The sequence below is a fragment of the Bacillus rossius genome, chromosome 1, assembly GCF_032445375.1.
Source record: "Bacillus rossius redtenbacheri isolate Brsri chromosome 1, Brsri_v3, whole genome shotgun sequence".
NCBI lineage: Eukaryota > Metazoa > Arthropoda > Insecta > Phasmatodea > Bacillidae > Bacillus > Bacillus rossius.
Window position 1 is genome coordinate 123,061,789 of NC_086330.1, and position 27,430 is coordinate 123,089,218.

General features: G+C 39.2%; 1 protein-coding gene across 4 annotated transcripts; it reads left to right on the forward strand.

Moving 5' to 3' along the window:
- The first annotated feature begins 1,786 nt into the window (after positions 1-1,786).
- On the forward strand, positions 1,787-27,217 carry LOC134544518 (SAGA-associated factor 29). Of its 4 annotated transcripts, none has more exons than XM_063388484.1 (6): positions 1,787-2,075; positions 3,944-4,092; positions 16,639-16,773; positions 17,913-18,194; positions 18,882-19,107; positions 26,405-27,217. In XM_063388484.1, exons 2-6 carry the CDS (start codon positions 4,054-4,056, stop codon positions 26,593-26,595), a joined length of 873 nt encoding a protein of 290 aa, XP_063244554.1. In that variant the 5' UTR covers positions 1,787-2,075; positions 3,944-4,053; the 3' UTR covers positions 26,596-27,217. The 4 variants fall into 4 exon arrangements, with proteins under 4 accessions (XP_063244554.1, XP_063244553.1, XP_063244556.1 ...); XM_063388483.1 differs by having other exon boundaries at positions 1,797-1,943; XM_063388486.1 differs by lacking the exons at positions 1,787-2,075; positions 3,944-4,092 and having other exon boundaries at positions 16,683-16,773; positions 17,838-18,194.
- The last annotated feature ends 213 nt before the right edge of the window (positions 27,218-27,430 follow it).

Genomic DNA, 27,430 nt, shown 5'->3' on the forward strand with positions numbered 1-27,430 from the left:
TGGGCCATGTCTAGGGGTTTGTTCCGTTGACGAGGTCGAATACTGGTGTTTGCAGGTTGGGCTTTGGGGTGGCCTTCGGTCGGACGACGACAAACCCCCCCCCCCCCCCTCGAGAAGTCCGACCTTGCGCCGCTAGTGGCCCTGTCACATGGGGGCACCCCTAGCTTCGGCAGCAGCTCCATCCAGGTGGTGTTCGCGGTGGCCACAGATGGTAGGCTGTGCGCTCTGATCCCAGATCGTCCCACGTCGAACACCTGGGTGGTGGTCCATTGGCGTGGTCCTTCGGTGCTTGGTATGGCGTGGATGGGTACGCATCCTCTCCCATTCTGGTATGCCGTGCAGGTTTGGATTAGAGGCCTCCTCGTCCTCGTCGTCCATTTCCGTCACTACAGGGGCTGTGTCGGCGTTGTCATTCTGCAGTTGTGTCCTAAGGACCTCCCCAGACTCGTTCTCGTGGGGTGATAGTTGCTCCGTGTGCGGCTGCAGTTTCTCGCAGCGTGCGGCAATGCGGCAATGGCCAGGGCGCCGGCCGGCAGGGGAGGCGGTGACCAAGGTCAGGCGGCCCGCGGCAGCGGCAGCAAGTGCGGGCGGTGCTCGGTACAGCCCGGCTCAGCCTCCCCGACATGCGGGCGCTTCGCGGTCCGTCGTGACAGACGGGTGACAGTTGTCAAAGTCCGGGTGATATTCACGTTCGGTGGTGGGGCGGTTGGGTGTCCAGGTGCCGTGGCATCGACCTTCCCTACAGTACTCACGTATTATGTAGAACACTAATCTTGGAGCACTGATTTAATTAAGTGAAATACCTCATAGTAGATTGAGGCCGGCGGCGGAACTGTACGTAAACGATTATGAAAATATTATACTATTGAAACTACATGTCGGTGAAAGCAAAGGTTGATGGTTCCGCGTTGCGCGCAGGCTGCCGGCCTGTCGGAACTCCTGAAGGACACTGACGGTGTCGCCGCGCGCGACCCCCCTACCCCGCCAGCTCTCCCGCGGAAACGTGTGAATTTCGCGGGAAACTGAACTGGCCAGGTTCGGGACAAATCGCACAGTGAAACATGATTTTGCAAGGACTGAAATATTAATTGATGAAAAATAATGTTAATAAAAACCTGTGGAAAAATATACATAAATTAATTTTTTATAGTGCGGCGGAGGGATATGCCACACCCGGCCGGATCCTTCTGCCGGCGTAGCACTTGTTGCCTGGCGTTCGCCTCGTCGCACGAACTACACTTTGCTGCGCGCACGAGCGCGTTCGGTGCACTCGCCTTTGCGAGACGTTGATGAGGCATAGCAGTCTTTGCGCCATAGAGGAGCATTGGCGGTCGGCGTCACAGTGTATTCGGACTTGTGTCGGAAGGCGTCAGGTCTATGAGAGGTGCTGAGGCTGGTGGCTCTGGGACAGGAGGCGGCGGGAGCGTCGGCCTCGGGACGGTAGGCGTCGGAAACATTACACGTGATGGTGCGTATTTCGTCGGGTTGTGCCTTCGTGATACTGGGGTCTGTGGTGTACGTGCAGAGTCGTCTCGATGCTGTGCCTTCTTTTCGAAAGCAGAGCTGTCTGGTGAGGGAGCTTCCAACTACCTCAGTTTTGATTCCAAAACCGGCAGAATAAATCGTATCCCCTCGCGACTTATATACGTTATATATATTCAATGGTTTTAGTACTACCGTTATGTTTACTGTAATAAAAAAGTATATTTTCCCGCCATTTTTTATTATGTTGAGAGATAACTCCATGGAATGAATAAGTATCTTTGTAAAGTGTTTGTAGTCACGGTTCTGCCTGTACTCTATGGTGCGAATTAAAATGTTTATATTGCTGTTTGTTGTATGAATGTGGCTGAAGTCTGTTATGTACAGATGAAAAACAGAATATGTGATTGGAAATGAAACAACTTTCACGTAGACGTTTCGAATCATGGATAACTAATTTGGTAAGGTTGGTTATTGCAGATCGGTAGAAGATAGTAAAATCCCGCAGAAATGGAAAGAATAGGAGGACCCAGCAAGCCTTAGGCCAGTCTCACATCAGCAGTTGGAAAGTAAATGGAGCGAGTAGTGCACAGGTATGTGGTAGGGGAAATGAACAGATGGCACTGGATTATATGAGAGGCACATGGGTTTAGGAAAGGCTATTCATGCGAAAAGCAGCTGGCGGTCGATATAGGAAGCTTCGAAAAAGCATTCGACGAGGCACCTCATGGGAAATTGATGAAGGTGGATACAGGATAGGAGGATGGTAAAGTGAATAGGTGATTTCCTTAGAAACAGTACACAGAGGGTGTGTGTAGGGGATGAGTTGTCTGGGGAAGAATATGTTACCTCAAGGAGTGTCACAGGGCAGTGTGCTCGACTCACTACTCTTTACCATAATGGTGAATGATACAGGGGAGGGCATTAAAGGGTAGCCTATATGAGACTTCACATATGACAAGGTAATTATCGGACGTTGCGTTTTAGAATGGAAAAAAAAAAAATTGGAAAACATGGTTTTCAAAAGCTACACACGTCCCTAAATTTATGCAGAAAGGATGGTTCCTTAATTCCTATTAGTTTGTGAAAAATAATAGTTTATAGCATACATTACTATACCACCTTCGAACGTCGTGGCTTTGGGGAATGAAAAGTAAATAAAAATGGAAAATATGTTTTTTAAGTACCTAGTAGAGACGTCCCTAAATTTACTGTGAAAACATGGTTCCCTAATTCCCACTGATTCGTGAAAAATAACAGTTTAAAGCTTACATTACAAAACCTTTGTGTAGAGGATGAGGTGTCTGAGGAGAAAAGTGTTACCTTAGGAGTGTCGCCATGGGCCATATGTATTTATTTTTTGGTTTAAATGTGTATAGCTACACAAACAGAAAATGCTAAACAAAGTTAAACTATTACATTTTATTTTAGTTTTTAAAATAAATTTTGTTTTTTGATTTATTGGGCAATTTCATAATGCCATATAGCACATTTGAGAATCTAACGCAGGCACCTGATTGGCTGAACGAGAAGCAGAGGGATGAGCCAGACAGAATTTTTTTTTTTCCTTTCATGTCTATTCCTGGGCACATACCATTCTTGGCCTCTTCAATCATTCCACCATGAATTGTCCTATGGTAAGACCTGTTTAATGTTTACAGGTGTCTGTTCCATCCTGTTATGTTTGAGGGCTTTTGTGGATCTGGCTTCAACAAATTATTTTCCAAATGAGTTTATTTTCTTACTAATTGTGAAACTGTGACAATTCATATACTACAATAAATTTTTATGTTATATGTGTCTAAATACATAAACTGTTAACTTTTAAGACAGTTATCAGAAAATAAAACTACAATATGTTGTTTACAAACAATCAACAAATTTTCATTTTCATCATTATTAATTAATAACTATTTAATACATATTTTCATCTGCTGATTTATTATAGTTTTTCAATATACATCATTCATGGTCAGCATTTTTGATGATTTCGTTAAAAAACCTACTATTTTAGGAATTTTTATATTCTATTAGGTTTTCTCCTATTCCTAAATTGAACTTTTAGTAAGGATCCCTAATGTTATTGATAATATAATATAGCCTATAGCCTTCCTCGATAAATGTACTATCCAACACTGAAATTTTTCAAATCGGACCAGTGGTTCCTGAGATTAGCGCGTTCAAACAAACAAATAAACAAACTCTTCAGCTTTATAATATTAGTATATAGATTAAAAGGCAAATTAAATTGTAGTATAAGATGTTATGTAAAAAAAAAATATTTATACTTTAACTTATCTAAAACTTGTATTACACACATTTTAAGGCAAATTCCATTAAACCTGGACTTTTTGTGATTTGGACAGGATCTGGTCTGGATTAGCAGGACTCTACTGTACTTGGAATAAGGTCCACAGAATTTTACATGGTGAAGTAAAGAATCAAAGTGGTGTGCTTTCAGATTCTGTGCTTGTTGGTAATTGTGTCGTGGAGTTACGTCATTGCTGCCGGCAGACATTTGGCATCTCAGCGTAAGTGTGCGTGAAAACTTGAGTTCCCTGCATTGCAACCATGGCATTTTCGGCTGATGCGGCTGCGTTTCAAGTGCAGGTGAGTGACGCATGGGTTTGTGTTTATAAATGTGCCTCTACAATAATCTCTAACTAGGTGATATTAATTAGTGAAACACAACTGATCCATGTCACCGAGCTGTATCACCTGGCAAGTGCACATTACTTATAATAATATCTTACCCTAAAACATTCTTAATACTAAACATCTGAAGTGTAAGCACTCTTACAAGCTAGTAGGTACCATGGATTTTTATTATGTACTTATAATTAGAACCTAGGATTTTTGTATATTTCAACACTGCGTGTTGCAGATGGCATGCCGAAGATTTGTTTAAAACTCCTCGAATAGGAGTAGAGGGCTGCACCTAATTTAAGTTGGGGTGCCCCTTCTTTAGGTACGAAATGTGAACGCACCAGAACTTGGGTCGGCTAGGGCGACTGTTACTGGGGTTAAAAAGCGCTGGATTTGCCACGGGCCATTCCAACGATAAGCAAGTTTGGCTGAACGCTTGTCGATCGCCATACTATGTGGGTGTGATCTGCACAACAGCATATCACCTACCCCGTATGGATTAGGCGAACGTTTTTTATTATATTTCTGCCTGCTTGCAGCATGGGCTAAGTTCAGGTTATGCTGAGCTCTTCTTCAGACCTCTTTTATGTTGCGAGGATTATCTGGGAGAAGCTCGTGTAGTGACCGGAGATTAGAAAGTGGGTTGTTGGGTTTATACGTGAACATGATTTAAAATGGTGTGGTTTTGTGTCCTTCATGTCGGGCATAGTTTAAAGCCATTTGCAACCTGACCAAATTAGTGTCCCATTTATCCTGCGAGTTCGCATGATACGCTATTAAAGCGGATCAGAGGTTCCTATTAAAACGCTCCACATGTGAAGGCTGTGGTTAATAGGGAGAAGTGGTTACATGTTGAATGCCATGGGAAAAACACATATTCTTGAAAAGTCTGGATGTAAATAGTGATGTGTTATCTGACACAATTATTGAAGGTAAGCCTGATATTTTAAAAATGTTATTTTGCAATGCTTGTATTGTGGAATTTGCGGTGGCTTGCTGGAGGGGAATGAGCCATACAAATTTAGAAAATGCATCAATAGCTACGAGAAGCATGGTGTGTCCAGTTTTAGAACGGGGGAAGGGGCCAACAAAATCAGAAATAATTTCTGCATGGGTCTTTCGGCCACATCAGATGTTAAAAATCCAAATTGTGTTTTCTGTGCTTGTTTACTCAGGGTGCATAATTTACATAATTTTACCTTCTGAGCAATGTCTTTATGCATTCCATCCCAAATAAAATGGCGGCGTATGCCTTCAATTGTTTTGTATGTGCCCAGGCGTGCTCCAATGGGTGAGCTGTGATAATATTTAAATACCATGTCTCTTAAATTCTGAGGAAGGGCTATTCGGTAAGTTTTACATTGTGCTGTTCGTCAATACAGGAGACCTTTTCAAATCTTCGAATATTTTGGCAATGAACCTGATTTCATTTGCTGAATAATATCTGAAATGTAAGGATCTGAATTTTGGTGACACTGTAAGTCTGAAAAAGCTAAAGGAAAATCTGTGATTAGAGCATGACATGAAACCGGGGGTTCCTCCTGAAAATTAGGATTGGAGGTATTCTCGAACATTCGAGAAAGAGCATCTGCTACGATATTCTGCGTACCTCTGATATGTTGAATAGTGAATTTAAGTGAGGAGATTTTTGCAATCCACCTGCCCAGTTTTCCTAATTGCTTGGGGTGAGCCAAAAGCCAAGCAAGGGCCTGATTGTCGGTCTCTAATAAAAATTCCCTGTGCTCAAGGTATTGTCGAAATTTGTTGATTCCGAACACAACTGCTAGACACTCGAGTTCGTAAACAGAGGACAATTTTCTCTCTTGGTAAGTTAGAGTGCGAGAGGCGAAGCTATTGGTTGCCTGTGGCCATCAAACTCTTGTGATAGAACTGCACCAATGGCGACACTCAATGCATCTGTCTGTAGTATGAATGGTTTAGTGAAATCCGCCATTCGAAGGACAGGTGGGCTGGCTATAGCTTGTTTCAAATAACTAAAGGCTTTGTCTTGTTCAGGACCCCAATTGAATGATGCGTTTTTCTTCCGAAGTGCATTTAATAGGGCTGCATGTTCTGCAAAATTTGGGATAAATTTAGCATAGAAATTAGCCATTACAATAAATCTTGAAATTCCTTTTGGATCCTTTGGAGGTTGGAAATCTGCTATGGCTTGAGTGCGGCTTGGGTTAATCGTTACGCCTCTACTGGAAATTGTGTGTCCCAGGAAAGAAATTTCGGAAACTGCAAATTTAACCTTCTTGGTGTTTACTGTCAGTCCTGCTTTACGCATCTGGGTGAGAACTTCAGACAAATGAGCTAGAGTATATGTTCTTGAAAAGATTCGGAATACACTACGTCATCCAGGTAATTAAATACAAATTTAAATTTTAAATCTCCAAAAACTTGGTCTAGGAGCCGTCAGTACCTGTGCGCCTGTGGCTAGGTCAAAAGGAACTACTGTATATTGATACAAATTCCAGGGCATGCAAAAGCCGGTGATGTGTTTTGACTTCGGTGTTAGTTGTATTTGATGGTAGGCCGAATTGAGATCAAAAACGCTAAAATATTTGGCTTTGCTAAACCAATGGCAAGCTGAATTCAAATCAGGTAATGGTACCATTTCTATGTCTATCTGTTTGTTAATTTTTCTAAAATCCACAACTAAGCGGTGACCTTGACCTTACGGGACCAAAAATGCTGGAGAGGAAAAACTGGAAGTCGATGGTTCAATTACATCCTTGTCCAATAGGTCTTGTATGTGTTAGCGCATGATTTCCATTTTGGGACCCAATAATTGATACGGGTGACACCTGACTGGGGATTTATCCAAAAGTTTTATTTCATATTGCACTAAGTGAGTGTGACCTAGGTTTTTTGTCAAGACATCTGGGAAGTTATGACATAGATTTTCCACTGAATTTCTTTTCGGTGTGTCGAGGTGTGTCAGGGATAACTCACATTCATCCTCAACTTCGGTATGGATTGCATTCACATTACTCTGATGCTGGATTTTAGGTGGAATAAATGGGATAACAATAGATTTATTAAATTTTAAATTGAAATTTCTTGCCTGCAAATCAGTTACTAAGCCTGTTTTATATATGAAATCCGATCCAAAAATTAGATCAGTAGCTAAGTCCTGTGAAACTAAACATGGTAACGTCCAGGAAAATATCTCGATTTTAATTTTAATGACGACTACTTGGTTAACCTTTAATGGTTTCTCTGATGCGGTGAAGCATTGTATTTTTGCTGGTTTAGTTTCCTGAACCAATTTCTCCTTTTGTAACACATGAAAAAGATTTCCTGAAATAAAACTTCGGACTGAGCCGGTATCAATCAGTCCTGGAATTTCGTGTTTGCCAATTAAGGTGCTCGCATAAGGTAATACCTTTGAATATATATACTGTATAGAAGTCGCCAGCCCAGGTTAAAATTTCTAATACAGTTTTGAGGTAGTTGGTTAATTCACTGCCGCAATCGCCACCATCTCTAGGGCATCGACTTGTGGTGGTCCCTAGCGGACAAGTGTCGAACTCTTCAAACACCCCTTCCCCCTCCCGTTGAACGACCTTGAGCTGCAGTGAATGTTGGGCCGCGGGTGCGGGGGAATGACAGCGGGCGACAGTGCTGCGCTCTAACGTGCAAATAACAACTAAGACGATACAGGGCGTTCCGGCAGCGCACTGCAGCGGTGAAGTTCCCAAGCTGCTCATCATACGCTTCTGAAAAACGTAGAGTAAATCCTATCCACTCGCGACTTCTATACAGTATATATATTCAAAGGTAATACTAAGGGTAGACCTACGAAGATATTATGGCATGTCCTCTTGCCTGGATTTTTAGGATTTATGCAATTTGCACAATGTGCCCTAGGGTCGGTAGAATTTTTTTACCTTATTTGAATTGGTGTACATTTTGCGTTTTTGCTCTCTACGAGACTTGTTTGACTTTTGTGACCTATTTGAATTTTTTGTGTATTTTTGTTGTTGTTGTGTAGTGTGATCACCCCTTGGGTGGTAATTAAATCTGTGATTGTATCTACTCGGTGTAAGTGAAGTAGTGACTGTATTGCATAAATTATCTGAATATGATTTGTGTTTAGGTGGCACAGAGAAATTGCTTTCTGGCCATCTCGTTACTCGTTTTTTGGGTTGTTGTTGTTGTTGTTGTTGTTGTAATTTTTCTGTCTATTTTGTGTGGCATTGCTCAATCACATGCCCGGGTCTTTTACAGAATTTACAAAATGGCATCTGTTGCTGGTGATGATTATATCCACTTTGATGGAGACTGTAATCGTTTTGTTTTGGGAATAGTGTTCATGTTCTCTTTTCTCAGTTGGGGTGTTGTGACTCTGACAGAATGGGGTGTCGATCAAGGGAACTCGGGTACCAATTACTTTGGTAGTCGGTGAATTCTACATTAGTGGCATGTATACACAAACGGTCCAGCTCCGCAAATGTATGTGGTCTGATTTGAAAAACTGCTCGCGATTGCTCTGCAGGACTATTTCTATCCAGGATATTAGAAACGACTTCGCACTCTGAAGCGCCTAGTCGAAGAACTCGAGCGGCCTCCTTAATGTCAGCAATGTATTTGCTTAATGGTTCGTCTTTCTGTTGAAGCCTGTTATACCAATCAAGCCTCAGGTTTGTGAGCATGCGCGCTGGAATAAAAAAATCTATGTCAGCACGGTACTGATCAAAGGTTAGGTTATTCTCTATGGCCAACGAGATTCGTTGGCTTAGAGGTGGGTGTGTAAGGGGATAAACTATTTCAAACAATTCTTTATCTGGTAGGTTGCATTTTTGGTGTAGTTTAAGTAACTGTCTCAAAAACTCGATTAGTTTTCTCGGATCCAATCCATTGGTTTCCGGGAGATTGGTGAGTAGCCTTTCGGCTGGGTGGGCGATTTTATTGTAGAAATGTATTGTTTGACCTTGGTCAGGTGGTGGTGGCAGGTGATTTTGTGCAGAATTAGGGTTGTGTGGAGGGAGGGGTGCTGCAGGTACCAGAGGGAGGTACGAGGTTGAAGGGCTGACTTGGGGAATTTGTAGGTCTGGTTGGGGAATAGCTGTCATGACTGTGGTCTGTGCAAGGGAAGTCGCGGTGTTAGATGCACTTGCCTGAGGTAGGGGTGAGATCTGCATGCCAACGGCCGCAGAGGGAGTGTGGAGTTCTGGGGTGGTCTGGAAGGATGAAAATGCTGACTAGAACTGGTAGTATGGATTAAACATGCCTGTCATGGTTGGTGGAAGGTACATTGGTTGGGTGAGGTGGGAGGGGTGTGCAATGATTTCGGGAATAGGTTGAGTGTAGGTGACCTTGGTGACTGGCTGGGGTACCGGCCTCGCGATAGAAGCGGAGGGAAACCACATGTGGGCGGATGGGTAACTGATAGTAGTGATTGCAGGATGACTTGGAAACGGGATTGATGTAAAGGAAACTGGTAGCGGCGATGAAGGCAGAGGCGGGGGCGATACTGGTAATGGAGACACCAGAGTGACCTTGGGCTGTAGTCCCGGTATTTCTGTCGGTGCAGTTTCAGTTTGTGTACTTGTACCAGGCATTTGTTCCTGAGGACTGGGAATTATTTCAGTAGTACTCTCGAAGGGTGATTCCTGTATGGTAATGAGTTTTGCACTCAACCTATGTGTGAGGTTGGGTATTTGTTGTCTGCATTTGTCAATTTGTTGCTGTAGATACCATTCAATTTACCTCCTGATAATAAGGACAGGTTGTGGAATCTAGTGGCGAAGTGGTTAAGTCGCGCGAGGATTCGTAATGTTTGTTTTGTTTGTCTCGTTGTGAACATCATTAGCATAAGTGGTTATGTCTTGAAATTTACTACATACAATATTGAACTCCTCTAGTGGGTCCAAATTTACATTCCAAGCAACTGGTGGTATACTTGTTTCTGGGAAACAGCTCTGAGTCGTTTCCTGAGCTCTTGGGCATCTCCTGAGGTTGGTTGGCCCCGAAGCGTTAGCTCATATATTATCTCGTCCTTAAGAAGATACTCCGGAGTGATCATGGTTAACTTATTTTAAGAACTCTAAAGAAACATATAACTCTTACTCTAGGCTGACATACAATGCACAAAACACTCTTAACTTTAACTTAAATTACAACATAAACTATTTGGTTGCGCCCTGACTCTACACAATCTGTGGGTCGCGTACTTATAACTTTGCATTCCCGCCGACGAAGAGGGAGCAATGTCCTCTCAAGTGATGGACGGGGTGAAGAGGGGGCGTTGGCAGCCTCGTGCGAGTACGCATGCGTGATAAGGTTACAGCTGTCAACAGTCGCGGCGGCGCTCCGGCTGTCGGGCGAGGTGAACGGGGGGAGGGGTGTCTGTAACCTTGTGTGGGACACGTCTGATAACGTGCCGTGCGGTCAGGACAGCTGGTAACTGCTGGGCGACGTCTTGCGCGAAACTAAGATAAATAGTACTTATAAGGATTTAAAATTAAAGTTACTTATATTCGCGCTAAAATAAAAATATATATAAAGATTCCCGCTCAAATATTTATATTAAAAAAATCATATATCTAGAAATTTATTTTACTTTATTTTATTTTTACTGGGATTATTTACAGACGAAATCACACACTACATATAATTGAAACCACCAGCTCTGCTACCATTTTTTTTACAGCAAACCATGCTCTGATTACCATTTTTGTTACAGCATTGCTCATAAATCAAACCAAAGCAGATAGAAAGTTAATCACGCTAAATGGTACCATTTTTGTTACGTTGAGGCAGTGTAGGTAAATCAGATTAAGTACATAAATGCTAACGTAAACATTATACACTGCTGTAACGGTGGATCTTTTAGTTTCACAAAGACATGAGGAATGAACAGAAATAAGGTGTGATTCCGTCTGAATATAATTACTCCATATTTATTTAAGGAAACTTATAACATATATTAAAATGTGTTAAAATACAATTTCAATTACATAATTAAAAGAGCTCTCGGATATGTTAAAACAAATATGGGCCGGCCCTAAATTAGATTACTAAAGGTTTCATTAAACATAAATAAACAATAGAAAAATACAAAGAGGTTCAAAAAATTCCAACGTGAGTTCTTAAAGTCCAAACGAAAGTTTTATATAACTCTTATTTCTTCGAACGTAGTAATTTAAAGGTTGTTCCAAATGGTTCATAAATACTGTAGCACCGGAGGTCTGATGTTTGCTGGCCGGAGTTCAGCAGTCAACATGGTGCCAGGGCGCCTGTTTGTTGAAGAGGAAGTGTGTGAAAATACGACTAAGTCCGCATCCGGCTCTTGGATCCTGTCTGTGAACAGTCAGAATCAAACATGATCAGAACTGGTACACAGACAGTTAGCAAACTGGACAGAAAATGCCCGCAAAAAGATAAGGGGAGGTTTGGGAATAAAGCTGATAGTAACTCACCAGACAGGGAAGTTGACTTCTAGGTTCTGAAGTGTAGCAAGTCCGGATCTGAAGATCGCGGAAGGCGCGGACGTTTTCATCATTTAAAAAAAATATATAATATTTTAAAAAAATAACTACTATGCTGAGTACTATACAGACGGACTTAACTACTTAAAGAATTAATAGGGATAGCATCCCTTGTCTAATTGACTACATCGTCGTTTTCGGCCGGACAGAATTCTTGTAGTGCGTCTCGCCGATCCGCCGATATCCTAAAACAGTCCGTCTGGAATCGCGATGCGAAGTATCCCCGGAAAGGTTGCGTCTCGTAATTAAAAGGTATAAATCAAACAAAAGGTGGGGGGGTGGGGGGGTAGACTAGGGCGTCCAGACCGAAACGTTCCGAAGTTCTCCAAGTGGGAATTACAAAAAACTCTTGACTTCGATATCTTGAAGTAGGTAGCACTGGCTGATTTTAGCGCTACCTGTTGAGGGGTGTCTGAAACAAAAAAGGGATCAACTCGTCCGAGACGTCTGCTCCAGCCTGGGGTTAATGGCGCAGTCTGTGCTGTTCTCTGGCGGCCTACAGGGGAAAGAAAGAGGAAGGTTGGCAATGTCGTTACCAGGTGTCGCGGACGTTAGCTCCACTCGCTGGCGACAAGAGAAGAAGCTACTATTTCTGCCGCTAGAAGTCGTGTGTAGTCCATATTTGCACATATTTTTTGTGTGGCAAATCGTCCTTGAAGTAGGCCACTGCCTGGCGAGTTCACGTCAGGGCAATGATCCTGGGCTAAATTCTGAGAACCAAAAAGAAGGGGGGGGGGGGGACTGGGAGGTGAGAGTGGACAAAAAATGCAACGAGGCTGGGAAAGAGCGTCCTAATGTGACTTTCTATGAGTGAACCTAAGACGTATGGGTGACGGGAAGAGCTGGTCTAAGCTCGTCTCTGAGAAGTGGTAACAACTCGTCCAAAGTTGTTGTGTGTAAATTTAGTCATGCAGGGAAATAATATTACAGTTCGCGAACGTGACTGCAAGCGGGAGAAATGTCATCCGGGCTGCTAACGACGTCTTTAGACTTGCAAAAGATCAGATTGGCCCCTGAGAAAAGGTGCCTCAGGCCACTGGCACAAAGTTTAACTAAGTAGAGTACACCAGCCTAACTAAGTGTAAATCACCCTTGTGTAACCAATAAATATGAAAAATAAAATTTCCAAAAATAATTTAAAATTATAATAACAATTTTAAAAAAACTTGCCGAAATACCTAAATTCCGGCACACTAATTACAAACACAAACAAAAAACCAATTATTTCACACAATAAATTATTTGTAGCAGCTTGTTACAATTAATCAGGCATTCTATTAAATCATTTGCTATACTCAAACAGTGCCAAAACTTTAATACTAAATTGAAAAAAAAAAGAAAAAAGGGGGTGGGGGGCAAGCAAGCTAGTGTTTTAGTACTCACATCTAACCTCAGTAACAACAAATTCATGCATTCCAATTATTGAAAATAAACTTATAAGATATTTAAACACAATATTTAACGTAATTTTTTTTAACATATTACAGAGCATGAATAATATACGAAATGTATTTATTTTATAGAGAAACTGTTAAAAATGTTTCACCTTTTTAAAACCTAACTATAATTATGCTTATAAGATAGGTACTATGATTTATTAGGGCTAGTCAAACAACAGCAGTACCTAACACGTCACATGTAAATGCCTCAATGGACGTTGTGAATTACCATCACCTGCATTTTTGAGGTTAAACTTCTTTATGTGCGTTGAAGGTGAAATTTTGGTATGCACCAGAAATGCAATGAGATAAGCATGTGTTTCACAATGGAAATTTAACAGGTTGAAAATCCAATATGCATGCATGCATGCAGAAACTGCTATAGCCACAAACCGAAGTCGTCAAGATGGCAGACCTATGTGTGGCAACATGCACTCATAATATTAACTTTCACGAACATCAGGGGTTGTGCTAAGTGTATTGGTGTGCCAAAGCAAACTTCATTGTAGCATAACTATCCTGGAATACTTTGTATAAATTTGGATAGTCATACAATATAAGCACCACTAAAATAAATTCTTATAATTTCCTACACAGGAAAACTGTTTTGGCACAAACATGGTGTCAGAAAACATATTTAACATTTTGTTGGTTCTCTGAATGTGGCACTATCTTTTAAGTATTTTTCAAACTAAAAGTTGCATTCCAATAAACACATTAAAACAATATTAACCTGTAACATTTTAAAATACACATTATAACACAAAGAACATGGATATATTTGTTCTTGCTTAAATAGTAGAAATCAGTTCGTAAGTACTTCCTACAAACAAATCTTAACCTTATTGAGTTGTTTAAGATTTAACAATAAAATTAATCACTAAATTATTTTATTCAACATGGCATTGGATATATGTAGGCTGACATTTTCTTGTGTTTCTACTGTACAACGTATAATTGTAATGCATATTTTTTAAGTTGTCATTATTTAGTATTATGGTTATAAATTATAACATTAAGTGTTAAAAGATATTTGAGTATTATAAAGTTTTATTCTTTTTATATCTAAGTGTGGTGCAAGCGATGTTAACGGCAGCAACTTATACAGATGGAATCACGCATGTCTGCTATCTTTTCAAAATTTCTGAGACTTCCAGATAGCAGTACCGTGTTTTACACAGTTCCGTTTTCGAAATTACTCTTACCAAATGCTGTATACAGAGAGCAAGATGTTTACACATTGTTGACATAGGCATTTGAAACCAAAATGGCAACTTTAGATTCTGTTCTGTATAAGCATAAATTATATTTTGCTGTTGATGAAATACATCAAGAATATGTAATATGTATTTCCAAAATTCTCATTTAAAATTTACTTTTACAGCATACAACATTAAGGATTATTTTTTTTCCAAAAATGTTTCATTGCTTTACAGAAACATAATTTTTCAGAAACATTACAAAATTATGTCTAAAACCATTGTGCTCTATGGTATATATCTGGCAACAGTGCATAGAGAAACAAAACAGTGCTGGTGGCAGATTATGTGTAGTATTGAAAGAGAGAGTGACTACATGACACTATACACATTAAACTAAGGATTAGATGTGCAGGTAAAGGCATATGCATTATTTTGGACATGATCAAAGTTAAGTACCATTGAGCATGGTTGGTACTTTGATAGGTGACCATGGTTTTTATAAAATTATAAAAAAAGTATGTATGTATCCTTTCAAATGAATCTCTTGGGTCCGCCATCTTTTCGAGGTTTCTGAGACTTCCCATGTAGACGCAGCATCGTGGTTACACATTTGTGTTTCATATTCATGAAATTACTCCTACGAAATGCCATATACATAGAGTTAAGATTTGTACATATTAAAAGGTGATGCCTAGAGCAAATAAATTAGAGTCAGCTATAAGACATTGCAGGTTTTTTGTCACGGTGTTTGTTAACAGTGTGAACTTTATTATCTATTAAATTACTTGCCAAAAACATAGATGGCAGCAACATATTTCATAAGCAAGAATGCATTTTTGCATTCTAACATACTTCTGTACTTGCATGCTTACTCACTCACGTACTTTCACAATCAGATACTTGTACATGTTCGAATATAATTGCCTGTACACATGTTTCAGATATTTGTGTACCCTACAAATTTCCTAGTACTCGACCCGTTAAGTTTCAATCCCAATGCATGTGGTGACCATGCACACCTATTTTTTTTTACTATAAGTACAGATTTTGATATTAGACTTTTTAAAAAGTTAAGTATGGTTTTCTGTGAAATTTATGAATCCAGTATAGAATTTTTAAAAAGTTAAGATTTTCTATGACATTTACGAATCCAGTAGACAGGATGTGGGGAGGGGGGAGTGCTACAATCTAATTTTAGTAGGTTTACTACAGGTGATGTTTGTGCATCATATCTACTGAGTCACAACACTGACATGTAACAAGGTAGACGTGTGCAGTGCACATTCTGCTTTGTGCTAGTGTTGTGGCAAGCTAACACAGGTTAGTACCTGTGTGGATGGCAGGATCACAGAGTTTTTTTGACATTCTGTCTCCAGCCTTGAGCCTCTGCTAACCAGTTAGCGGTGGGGTTATGCAGGCCGCACTTGTTTGAAAAGTCAAGTGCAGAAGTAAGATGTAAAGAAGAATCGAAAATTATTAAGACAGTGAAGTTCAGCATGTGTTAGAAGCAAGGGTTTTCTCAGTGATGAATGTATTCCTATGATGTTTATAATTATAATCAGGGATGTATGCAAGAGGGAGATAACCCCTCCCCGCTCCTCTCATAACCTACAAAAACTATCACTCCCACTGACAGAAGTAATAATTTGAAATCAAACAGTGAGCAAAGTGGTTCTATCTCCTCCCCTTTCTTCCTGAAATGGAATTATTCTTCATGTGCTACTGTTTATGACAACACTCAGATATACATTTTACAATTCATCTTGTGCCCAAAAACAGTGGCAGTCCTAGATTTTGCTGGGCCCGGGGCCATTTATTTTTGGGGAGCCCTAATATTTTAGAGTCCGGGGGGGAGAGGTTTTGATTTTTGGGATAGCCATTAGAGTAAAAGGGGTTTCGGGACCCACCTTTGGAAAATTATGAAAATAAACTCTTAAAAACATTTTGAAGCCAACCTAAAAATTTAACTCCAATCTTTGAAAATTTTTTTTAATATAAAAACATTTAAACTTATTTGAGATCAAAAGGATATTGACCAGCACAGACATGCTAATAAAATTCAATTCTTCCTTTTCCTATAATTTGTGTGTGTGTGTGTATATATATATATACACATACACATAGAGGAGAAACAAGGAAGTAAAAAAATTAAAAGGGCATGTCTGGGGCCCACTAGTCGTAGGATCCTGAGCAGTTATTCCTGATAATAACACAGCCAAACTTCCCCTCCGCCCCCCCATATGTTTCTATCCCTCTCAGGTTCAGCCTTGTGCTATGATGATATAATTAGCAGCTGCTCACAATGCAAGACTGTTCCAGTTAGCTGTTGTAACGTTGTAACACAGTTTTGTTGTTAACCGCTGTTTGTAGGAGCGCTTGAAAGCTCTGTACCACTTGGTGCACAAAATCGAAGAGGAACGTGTTCGCAGTGAGCACAATCTGAATAACATCACAAAAGCTCATGAGAAAATTAATCAAGAGGAAAAAGTGTCTTTGTATTATCAGGTAAAGCACTAGTTTATTTGAAATATCTTGAATAAAACACAGGTTAGATAGTAGGTTAAATTTAAAAATATTTGTGCGCATGGAATCCACACACAACAGAAATGAAACTTCTTGCTTATTAGGTATTGATATAAATTATTTTCATTTTCGATCAAACTATCCACATAAAAATGAATGACAATTATAAATTCTATTGCATAAATCAATAACTCTTTTCCATATGAATAAATAAATTGTAGATTATTTAAATAAAATAAATGTGGCATCATTGATTGTTAGCCCTTCCAAAAAAACTGAGGAGTAGACAAACACAAGCAGCATTACAAGAATTCCCTAGCATCACTGCTGCGTCATTTCTAACACTCCCCTGCCGTCTCCCCTTTTGGTCGTTGCAACTAGCATTTATAGCATGCTTTGCTATGTACTTATCCCCCCTCCCTTGCCATCCTCCCATTCAACCGCTAGCGCATACGTTGGAGTGACGCACTCTCCAGTTCCCCCACCACGTACCTAACTATTCCCCTCATGCGATCAGAGTTTTCGTAATGCTCAAAAATGATTGCCCCCTCAGTAAAGAAGTTTCACTTCAAAAAACTTATGACACCTATTATTTGTGGCAATTTTTAGTTTTTAAAAAATCCTGGCAGGATCTGACTTTGTAATGAGCCAATGGGTGTTTTCTCAAAGTACTTTTTACCGTTTTGTGCATTCTTTTAATGCTCCATTCTCCTCATTGTCTCTAATGATCTTGATGTCGTACAAATGTTTGACCTTAATTTGTTGTAAGAAAAAACTTAATTTTTGTTCCACTTTATTTTGGGGAAAAAAAATGAACTTTTACTTTTGAAATTTTCTATATTTTATTGGATTTCTGTTTGATTATAGCTAGATGGTTCATGGTTAATGTTTTTTTTCCCCAACCAATAAGGTACAAAAATTAGAAACTGCCTATCCTAATATTCAGTAAAATAGAATGTTTGTTACCAGGCCAGACTGTTCTATGGTTTTGTTCATGATCATTCATGGGTGACACTTTTGTCTGCTGAATTGCTTCTTTTTGCCAGTTTAGCTGCACTGTTGAGTGTTAATGGTTCACCGAGAACGAGGAAAGTGGTGGAATGACGGGTGGTGCGTGGCAGCACAAGCTGAAGAGCCTGTACACGGCGGCCGTGTCGGACGCAGCTCAGGAGGAGGAGCTGATCCGCACCGCCTTGCAGAAAGTGAGCGAGATACGCGCCATACGGAACGAGAGGAGGATCCAGGCCCGGAACGCGGGCAACAAGGAGACCATCCGGCGGGGAGCGCTCATGAAGATGCTGCACAACTCTGCTCAGACGCTGCCGTTGTTCGTCAGCAAGCTGGGCGAGAAGCCGCCGCCGCTGTGTGGAGCCATCCCGGCCGAACCCACATACGTCGCCAAGGTACGCGCAAGCACTAGCCTGAAAGTTATCTTACTGTAATGTTTTTGTTCAGGCAGTTCATAGCAAACCATAAGAGAACAAATATCCTGCAAAATGAGTTAAAAAAAATTAGCATAGGATCTTTAAATACATACAATTTTACCCTTTTAATTAAACTAAATTTCTAAGTACCGTGAGAATTTTCTTAACTGGGATTTACTTAATTTTATTAGGCCTAAGTTATGGTGCATAAATCTGTTATGGATAAAAAAAAATTATCTACAAGGTTAATTATAAAATTTTAACATGTGTAATGGGAATATTTTACCATAGTTTTCTCCCCCCTCCCCCCCTCCTCCCATCATTTCATCCTCTACAACATCCCCCATACTGACAATACACATCTGTATGTCATGACCATTATTAATTGTGATGTAATTTTGGACTTTTTTTTTGTTGTAGGCCTAGGCATGTTACTTCATTATTGAATTTTTAATCTATATACATAATACATGTACTTCAGAAGAACAAATTATTTAGTTTTTATGCATTTTTCAAGAGACATGATAATGCCTCACACAAACTTGGTAGTATTCTGTAATATATAGACACACACACACACAAACAGGTGTGAGTATAGTGTTTCCCCATATTCTTTACATGTTACAACAGGTGAGATTATGTTTATGTTGTGTACATGTTCTACAGGTGGGTGACATGGTAGCTGCCTTGGTGAAGAGTGCGGACGAGGAGGAGAACTGGATACTGGCAGAAGTGGTCCAGTTTAACCCGGCCACTAACAAATACGAAGTGGATGACATTGATGAGCAGAAGGATCGCCATGTTCTTAGTCGCAGGCGCGTGGTTCCATTGCCATTGATGAAAGTCAATCCTGAGACGGATTCGAACGCACTCTTTGATAAAGGTTCTGTAGGTGAGTGTCGCTCTTCTCCCTTTGTGCCCAAATATATTTAATAAATGGGTGTTGTTACATATAAATAGTTCTATTCTTTTATTAGACTGTATAGCTTTAAGTATAAAAGTTAGAACTACAGTTAATTTAGTGTAAAAAAAAAAACATACTTTTAAAATCAAGTTTTACTACTTTATGTTCATATCCTTAACCTTGTACTGCTATTCCTCAGTCAGGTTAAGGTGGGGCCTCACATGCTATGTTAATTTTTTCATTTTCTTGGTACAGTGAACTCTCGATATCTCGGACTAAAAGGGGTGAGAGGTGGTCCGAGTTACCGTTTGTCCGAGATACCGAAGGCAAATAAAGGGAGAGAAGACAGCCATATGTTTTAACTAACGGGACAGACAGTACTGTTAGTACACATGGCACGCGGGAAGTGGCAACACAGCAAGTTATATCAGGGCTACGGTTGGCTGTGGTATTACATTGCGCATCTTAAATACAAAAAACGTAAGGGACGTGGTCATAAGATAAGCCTGTGCTATATGCTGACTAACGAATCCATTGTTTGCCTGCTGCGGAGACTCGTGTTGTTTACGGAATGGTCTAGGGGAGGAGATGAAAGAGAGAGAGAGAGAGAGAGAGAGAGAGAGAGAGAGAGGCGAGGTCAGCTGTCTGTTTCTCAACGTCTCTTACGGAATGGAGGGGGCAGACGGTAAACGTGGGAGATAATGATACAAAATATGTACCGATTAAAAATATGTACCGATAAAAAATACGTACCGATAAAAAATATGTACCGATAAAGGTTTTTATGATCGTATGTAATGTAAATTTATAACTGAAACAGTTTGTTTAGCAATCCCAAATTCTGCGCACAAACTAGCCTCAGATATGCCAACTAGCCTTTCAATCAATTTTAACTTTTGCACGATACTTAAAGATACACATTTTTGTTTAAGCGCCATTATAATGTGCAAAGAATTAACTGAACATAAACAAAAAAGATACTGCTACATGTCGATTTATTTTTTCCAACTACCCATTAGTTCACAAGTGCATCAATAACTGCCGTTGTTACCACCGGCGTGACGGGCTCGTGACTAATAACAATAGCCACCTCAGCACGCTGCGCACCGTTGCCACATCTCCCAACCCGCCCACCACGCACTATTGCCAAGTCTCTCGCACCTCGCGCCAGCAAATACCCACGTATGACGCGCACCCCACTTTTGCAGATGTCCGAGTTATCCGATGTCCGGGATATCGAAGTCCGAGATATCGAGAGTTCACTGTATTACAATAAATTAGTTAAGGGCTGTTTCTGTAAACTTAACACTATGCCTCTTGCATTTGTTTTGTCACAAATATTTTCAAGAATGCACACTAAACACAAAATAATGTGTGTAAAAAGTCGTGCAAGTGATAACAGTTACAAACACTTGCGCACCTCTATACACCATTATATAACACTTAAGAAATATCTTTTGAAAATATTTGTGACAAAAACAAATTCAGTAGAGGTATAGTGTTAAATTTACAGAAATAGCATTTAGCTAATAGTAATGACAAGAAAATGAAAAAAAAAATAATAATATATATAAATTTTGCATGTAAGACTCCACCTTAAGGGGCCTGCCTGTCAGGGGTGTATTTGTGTTTGGGGGGAGGGGGGTGTTTGTGAGATAAGTGCAGCGTTCACTGAGCGCCTAGCATGTATAGCTTTGAAGCACACATTGGTCTCGTGCATAGATCAACTAAGAGATTCGAGCAGTAACTATAACATTATATGAAGGAGAAATGTAGATAAAGGTGTAATGCAGGCCTGCCACCAAATTAGGTTCCTAAATCCTCTTAACAGCATTTAAAAATCCTGTAAAATCCTGTAAAATTTATAGCAGTAGGTAATTGACATTATTTATTTTTCGCTGTAATTTTAAATATACATTGCATTCCAAAACATAATTTAAAAAAAAATCAAATGAATGTAAAAAATTGTTAAGATTTGCCGCTTACATTACAAAACTAATACAGTAGAACCCCTATCATACACTTTTCAACGGAGGGCACAAAAATGGTGTATGATGCGGGAAAGTGTATGAAAAGGGAATAGCAATAATATAATTTTTTTTTCAATCTAGCATACCAGCACATCAGATTAAACTTAAATACATAATGTGTAAATAATTGCATTATATTAATGAAATATATGAATTCATCATCATTATATATACATATAATAAAACCACCAGAAATGTAAAATACAGTCCATAATCAAGTAAAGCTGACATGAGAAACAGTGGCCTTACAAAATGTTATGATTATGAAGTCCTTTCTTGGAGGGGGGGAAAAGTCACAAAGCCTAAATTAGAAATAAAACAAAATAGGCTATTGTAAAAAAAAAATCTGAAATTTTTGCTTGTTTGTTTCATCTTACAAACAACTTTATGCAACAGAACAATTTTCAAAAAAATTTTAACTTGAGAAACGTAAAATACAAAACAATCTGATCATAAGAAAACAATAACAAACGGGTATATTCAGTTCAAAGATTAATGAATGCACAAAATATGAGATCCGTGTCTTGGTAAAGCGCGTGTACCATTTTCATAATCATTGCTAGTTTGCGCCACTAGTCTCGCTTGGTGCTTGCCATAGATGCTACTAGCGAAGTGCACAGTCTTCCTGATACTCTCCATATCTATGGTGTGATAAAGTTATTTTCTTACGTTTGCAAAGGTAAACAATGAACGATTTTCAAAATAAAAGCATTAAAACGTAGTTTATCAGGAGGAATATAACAAAAAAATTTTGAATGTTAGGACTTTTCCGCTTCGTAAAAACGTATGAAACGGGAAATTATTGATTTTATAAGTGTATATTCCGGGAAAGAAAACCATTGTAAATATAGTACTTTCGGCGGGACCAAAATTAATCTGCGTATGACACGGGAAAATGTATGAAACGGGAACGTATCATCGAGGTTCTACTGTACTTGGTATCACAATAAAATGAAAAGTAATTAAAAAAGTTTCTCTTCAGTATAGGCTTTGGTGCTTTTCTTATTTACAAACTATAAATACATCCATAAACCTGAAGTTATTTACAAGTTAAAAAAAAAAAACAAATGTTTTTCACATCATTAACTAGCTACTTTTTCATATTCTGTGCTCTTTTCCGTATCTCGTCAGTGGGCTTGAAAGTCAGACCTGTAGATGTTCTATTCTGCAATGCAACAGCGCATTTAACATTGGTGATTCCATTGACGATCTGTGAGCAGTTTTAACCATCTTGAGATTGCTGAAAACCCTTTCCATAGCAGCATTGCTGTGGGGAAGTGGTTTTTGCAAGTTTTGAGAGCACAAGGTAAACCACCACATCATTTTGCCTGTGCTGAGAGACACTGTGCCAGTAGGAATCTATTTCCTGTTTTGGTAATGCTGGTACAGGTTCCCATAATGAATAAGATATAAACTCATCATTCAGTCTGTCCATGTCATCTGGCCCGATGACATTCGGAAACCTGTTGGCAAGCTTCTCTACTTTGTGCCAGTCTCCTGATGACTTGTTGCAGGGATCAAAAATTGTAATATTTTTTAACACATCATCCTCAAGAGGCAGGAGGCGATATAGTTCTTTAGTTCCTGTCTGATAAAATTTTCTGACATTCCCCAAAAAATCTTTTTTCTGTTTGGTGGCTAAATTACAGGTTTCCAAGAAATCTCTGATTTTGTGACCAATAAAAATTCCTTCATCTGGCTGTTGGTTTTCACGCTTATCGTCTACTTTAGTGATACCACATTCCTGAATTATTGGAAATTTTACGTAGCTTGCAACAAATTGCCTGAGCAGCACACACATTTCAGGATAGAGTTTATGGATGTTTGGTCTTTCTTGCTAAACAAAGTGTTGAATTGGAAAAATCTTGGCAGTACAGCTTGAAGGAAGAAAAAGTAAAGTTTATCCAAATCTGAGTGTAAAGTACTGACAATGCGATAAACAGAATCTGATTTGCTTTCTTTCTCATCCAAATTATCAAAATACAGTAGAACCCGTTTATAGTGAACCCGCCTATAATGAATTCCTGTTTATTGTGAATTTCCGTCTCAGTCCCGGCAAAATGATGTGAGGTTATGTATTAATTTATTGGATATAGCGCACAACTTTTGTCAATGTTGATACGTTTTCCCGTGTACCACGAACAAATTTTGCCGACATAATGCACATTTATCTCCAATATTTTCATATAATTACAAGTTTTTTCACAAAACGTCTATTCTGGATCACATTGAAGTTTTTCTCCGCAATACGCTACTCGATTGTTCACTGTTCGTATTATAAACAAGTCGTATTCGAGTGGCCTCGGTAGACTACGTGTAGCCAAAAATGGTGATCAGTTTGGTGAAAATAAAAAATAGTTTTCCCTGCATAGTTAAAGTATGGGCGAAAGCGTGTACATTTAATATGTTATCAAAATTAAACATAAATTACCGCCACACAAATACGTGTGTACATTATAGCAGCAAATTTAATATTTTTACGTCTCATTTTTATTGTTCACGTTTCGGACATTTTGATTGAGTAAAGTTCGTAAGACTACCACTAGATAGAACTCTGTGGACTAAATGTTTTCATAGAAAGTGAGAAAATTTCGTTCCAGCTTTAGTAACTGCGATACTAAATGATATGTAGTGATCTTTGATGTGCCAGACTCGTTATTTTTCGTTTATTTACTTTTGACGGTAAAAAGAATTTCGTGTTATTAAGCTGCAAATGTGCTTCAATAAGAAATACATACATAAAAAAGGGCGAAAAACGCGGTAAAAAACGTAAGGCATTATCTGTGCGAGATAAACTGGACATTATTGAAAAGATAGACTCAAACCCCACTGTCCCGCACTGGTTAAAAACAAAGGAACTGGGAATTGCAACATCCACATTAAGTACATTATTAAACAAGCTGAACAATCTTCTTTCTCAAGCTGCGAATACGTCACAGAGTATTAAACGCCTGAAAAAAGGAAAATATGCCGATGTCGAAGAACCATTAATAGAAAGTTTGTACATGTGTAGTGCATTAAAAATATCTGCATTTGCTCATAAAACTGTTGCTTTGAGTATTTTCATTCGTTCTTGGCTTAGGCCTATGTGTCATTAAGATTTTGCTTTTGAGTATTTATTGCCAATATAAAAGTTTTCCCAGATATAAAGTTTCCCCTATATAGTGAACATATAAACTACTCCCTTCAGATTCACTATAACAGGGTTCTACTGTACTTGATCAGTGCAGGCCACTGTTCTAACAAGCGCTCCACACACTGTAGGAGAGCCAAACATCTTGTGAAACAAGGTCGAAGAATGTCGTGGGTCTCCATTTTCAACATTTCCTGAATATCCTTGAATTCATCTTTCCGCTTTCCTGAGGTTTTGAAGTGCACATAGACATCGTTAGATAACTGTTAACACACGTCTGGCAGCTCACTGCAGGCATGAGATGCTGCTAGGTGAGCCACGTGGCATGTGCAATGTAAGAACCATACATTGCATTGTTGTTTCACCCTGGATAGCATTGAATTGAATTCTCCAACCATCGCCTTTGCTCCATCAGCTGACATACTTAAACAATTTTTCCAGGGAATAACATCCTCTTCAAATGAGGAGCTCACCAAAGCAAAGAGATTTTCTCCAGTTGCAGCACCACTCAAAGCAATTGATTTGTACAGATGAGTGTCAACAATCTCTGATGGAAAGAAACTTTCTAACACTACAACCTGCCTAGTGACTGTAACATCAGTTGATTCATCAATCATCAGTGTGAAAAATTGTGTTTTCATTGCATGGGTAACATAGGTAATCTGCAGCTGATGTACCCAAAGATTGAATAATTATCTGGCTAGTTTTAGTGCGAGAACAATGAAAGTTTCTTGCGATTTCGCTATCTGGAAACATTTGCAGGACAAGTTTCGTGAAATTATCACTAAGTTTCACAGATAAATTGTTTTCATAAACGAAGTTCGCCCATAACAGTTCCGCATCAATTATTTTGTTTGGTTTAGTTACAAAACTCGTCAAAGAACAACTCTGTTCAGCAGCTAGCTGGTTTTTCGCATGAACTTGCGTATTTTCGTGCTGCCGAAGATCCTTCAAGCCGCCCTTTGTCACATTCAGTTCCGAGTTGCAAGTCGAACAAACGGCGGAACATTTCGTTTTGCCACGCCTCAGCCATTTCGATTTCAATTCTTGCTCCCATTATTTACGATAATGCTGTTTATAAAGTGACTTGTCTGGCGAAGCCTTTAGTTTTTTCTCCATCACAATCAGCTAAGCCCAAAACTGCTACTTAAATCAGGTAAGAAGTTTGTAAACAAATGCCCATATTACTGTTCTGTGCAAATGCCACACCTAAAACATTGTAATGGCAAAAAATTCCATGTTTACTGACACCATGACACTTCTTAGTGTTTAACTCAACAAACAAAAAACATATCCCCCGTAACCATAGATATTGTACTTCATGAAACGATATGTGGGAGTAGGTATATGTTTTTGGTTTGTGGTTAAACTATTGGAAGTTCCATGGCGCTACACCTAAAGTGAGTGTTTGCTTTACTGTTGGACGCTTCTATGGATTGACAACTTCAAATAGGTAGTTAAATGTAAATATTTACACAAACGAAATTCAAATATGAAAATATTGGCAAAGCGTCGTAAATATTAGTGAATGTCACAGTTTATCCGTTAGTCCGCTTTAAGCTTAAAATATCCGTGAAAACGGATAAAATCCGTAAAAACGGTTGGCCTGGTGTAATGCAAGTCCCTCAATTGCTTTCAGGAATCTGTACCGGATGTTTCATGCCTAAAAATTATTCTGGAAACACTGTTTTAGCTATTTTTACTCTTCTAAAAATACAGTTTAAAAATAAAATACGGAAACAGAAGTACTCATGGGCCCTCAGCATATCCTTAAAAGTTTTTCGTAAACAGAGATCACTCTGATATCTTGAGCAGTTTTCAAATAGCGTGGTTTTTTCTGAAGCTCTGCACACTGTATGTGAGCCCACATAGGCACGTAGGAACTGCAAAATTCTTTTTAACTGCATCATCATCTTTACTAGTCTCTTTAACCACTTCTTGTAACCTGAGTTGCATCCACATACAATACATACTGACTGACTTAAGTGTAATCAGTAGTCATTATCCAGCTTACATGGTTGTGCAACTGTTACTTCAAAGCATTGTCATGAATTTGTTTGGTGCCAAGCATTTTTGCGTGGCAGTTGATGTTTCATCAGGAAAGTTACGGTGATTGTTCCAGTGATGGCTCTCTATCCTCAAACCACGTGCTTCTACAAAGCCATCGTCAACCAGCTGCCAGCATCTGCCACAGATGAATACGAGGTTCTATTCGAAGATGCATCGTACGCTGCTGGGTACTCGCCCCCACTTCCCGTCGCGCAGCGCTACGTCATCTCCATCAAGGAGAAGAAGGGCAAGAGTCAGTCATGACAGATGTCTTCCGCTGGTCCCCAGCAAAGTGCACTCGAGGAACTGTGGGCAGTTACAGAAAATACGGCAGAGTAATCAGTATTGCGCTCTTCGGAAAGAGACGGATCTGTCACTCGTACGAAGTGAAGACCAGTGTCGTGATGAACAGGTGCAACAGTGAACTGAACAAATATCTCTCTTAACGTGCAGCAACTCAGCTATGTAAATGGTTACAAGTTTTTATGTGTAACATAATAAACTGGAAAATTTGAGTATGCAGTGGATAATGTTATAAAAAAAAAATTATAATGACGTGTATAAAAGTGAGTTAAGAAGTTGGAAGATGCATGGAAGTGCAGTATTAGTTTAAGATTAGTGTAATTTATTGAGTTTTATTAGATGAAGATTGCAATTTTTTTTTAAATTAAGCTAGTTTTAAAATAGACCTTTGGCTCATGAGCAAGATTATAGCCCATTAGTTTGAGAACCATGTATATCACAATCACAAGACTTGATTTCATTTGAATTTAAAAAAAAAAAATAATTTTAGTATTACTATGAAACTTAAATTATAACTTTTTGCAGTATTACATAAATGTTTTTTAATTAAAAAAACTATAAAATTCTGCTGTTGGGAACCATCTATGCACTTGTAATTCCTTATTTAATGTAGATTAGAGAATATGTTCATATCAGAGCATAATTCCCAGTTTTTTTAAAATACTATAACAAAACATTTTGTCGTTATCATCTGACACATTTAGCAAAGTACTCATAACTCCTCCAAAAAAAATAGTTATATGTGAGTACAAAACCAAATTGGAGTCGATCTTGGCAGAATTTGAAATTTTACCTT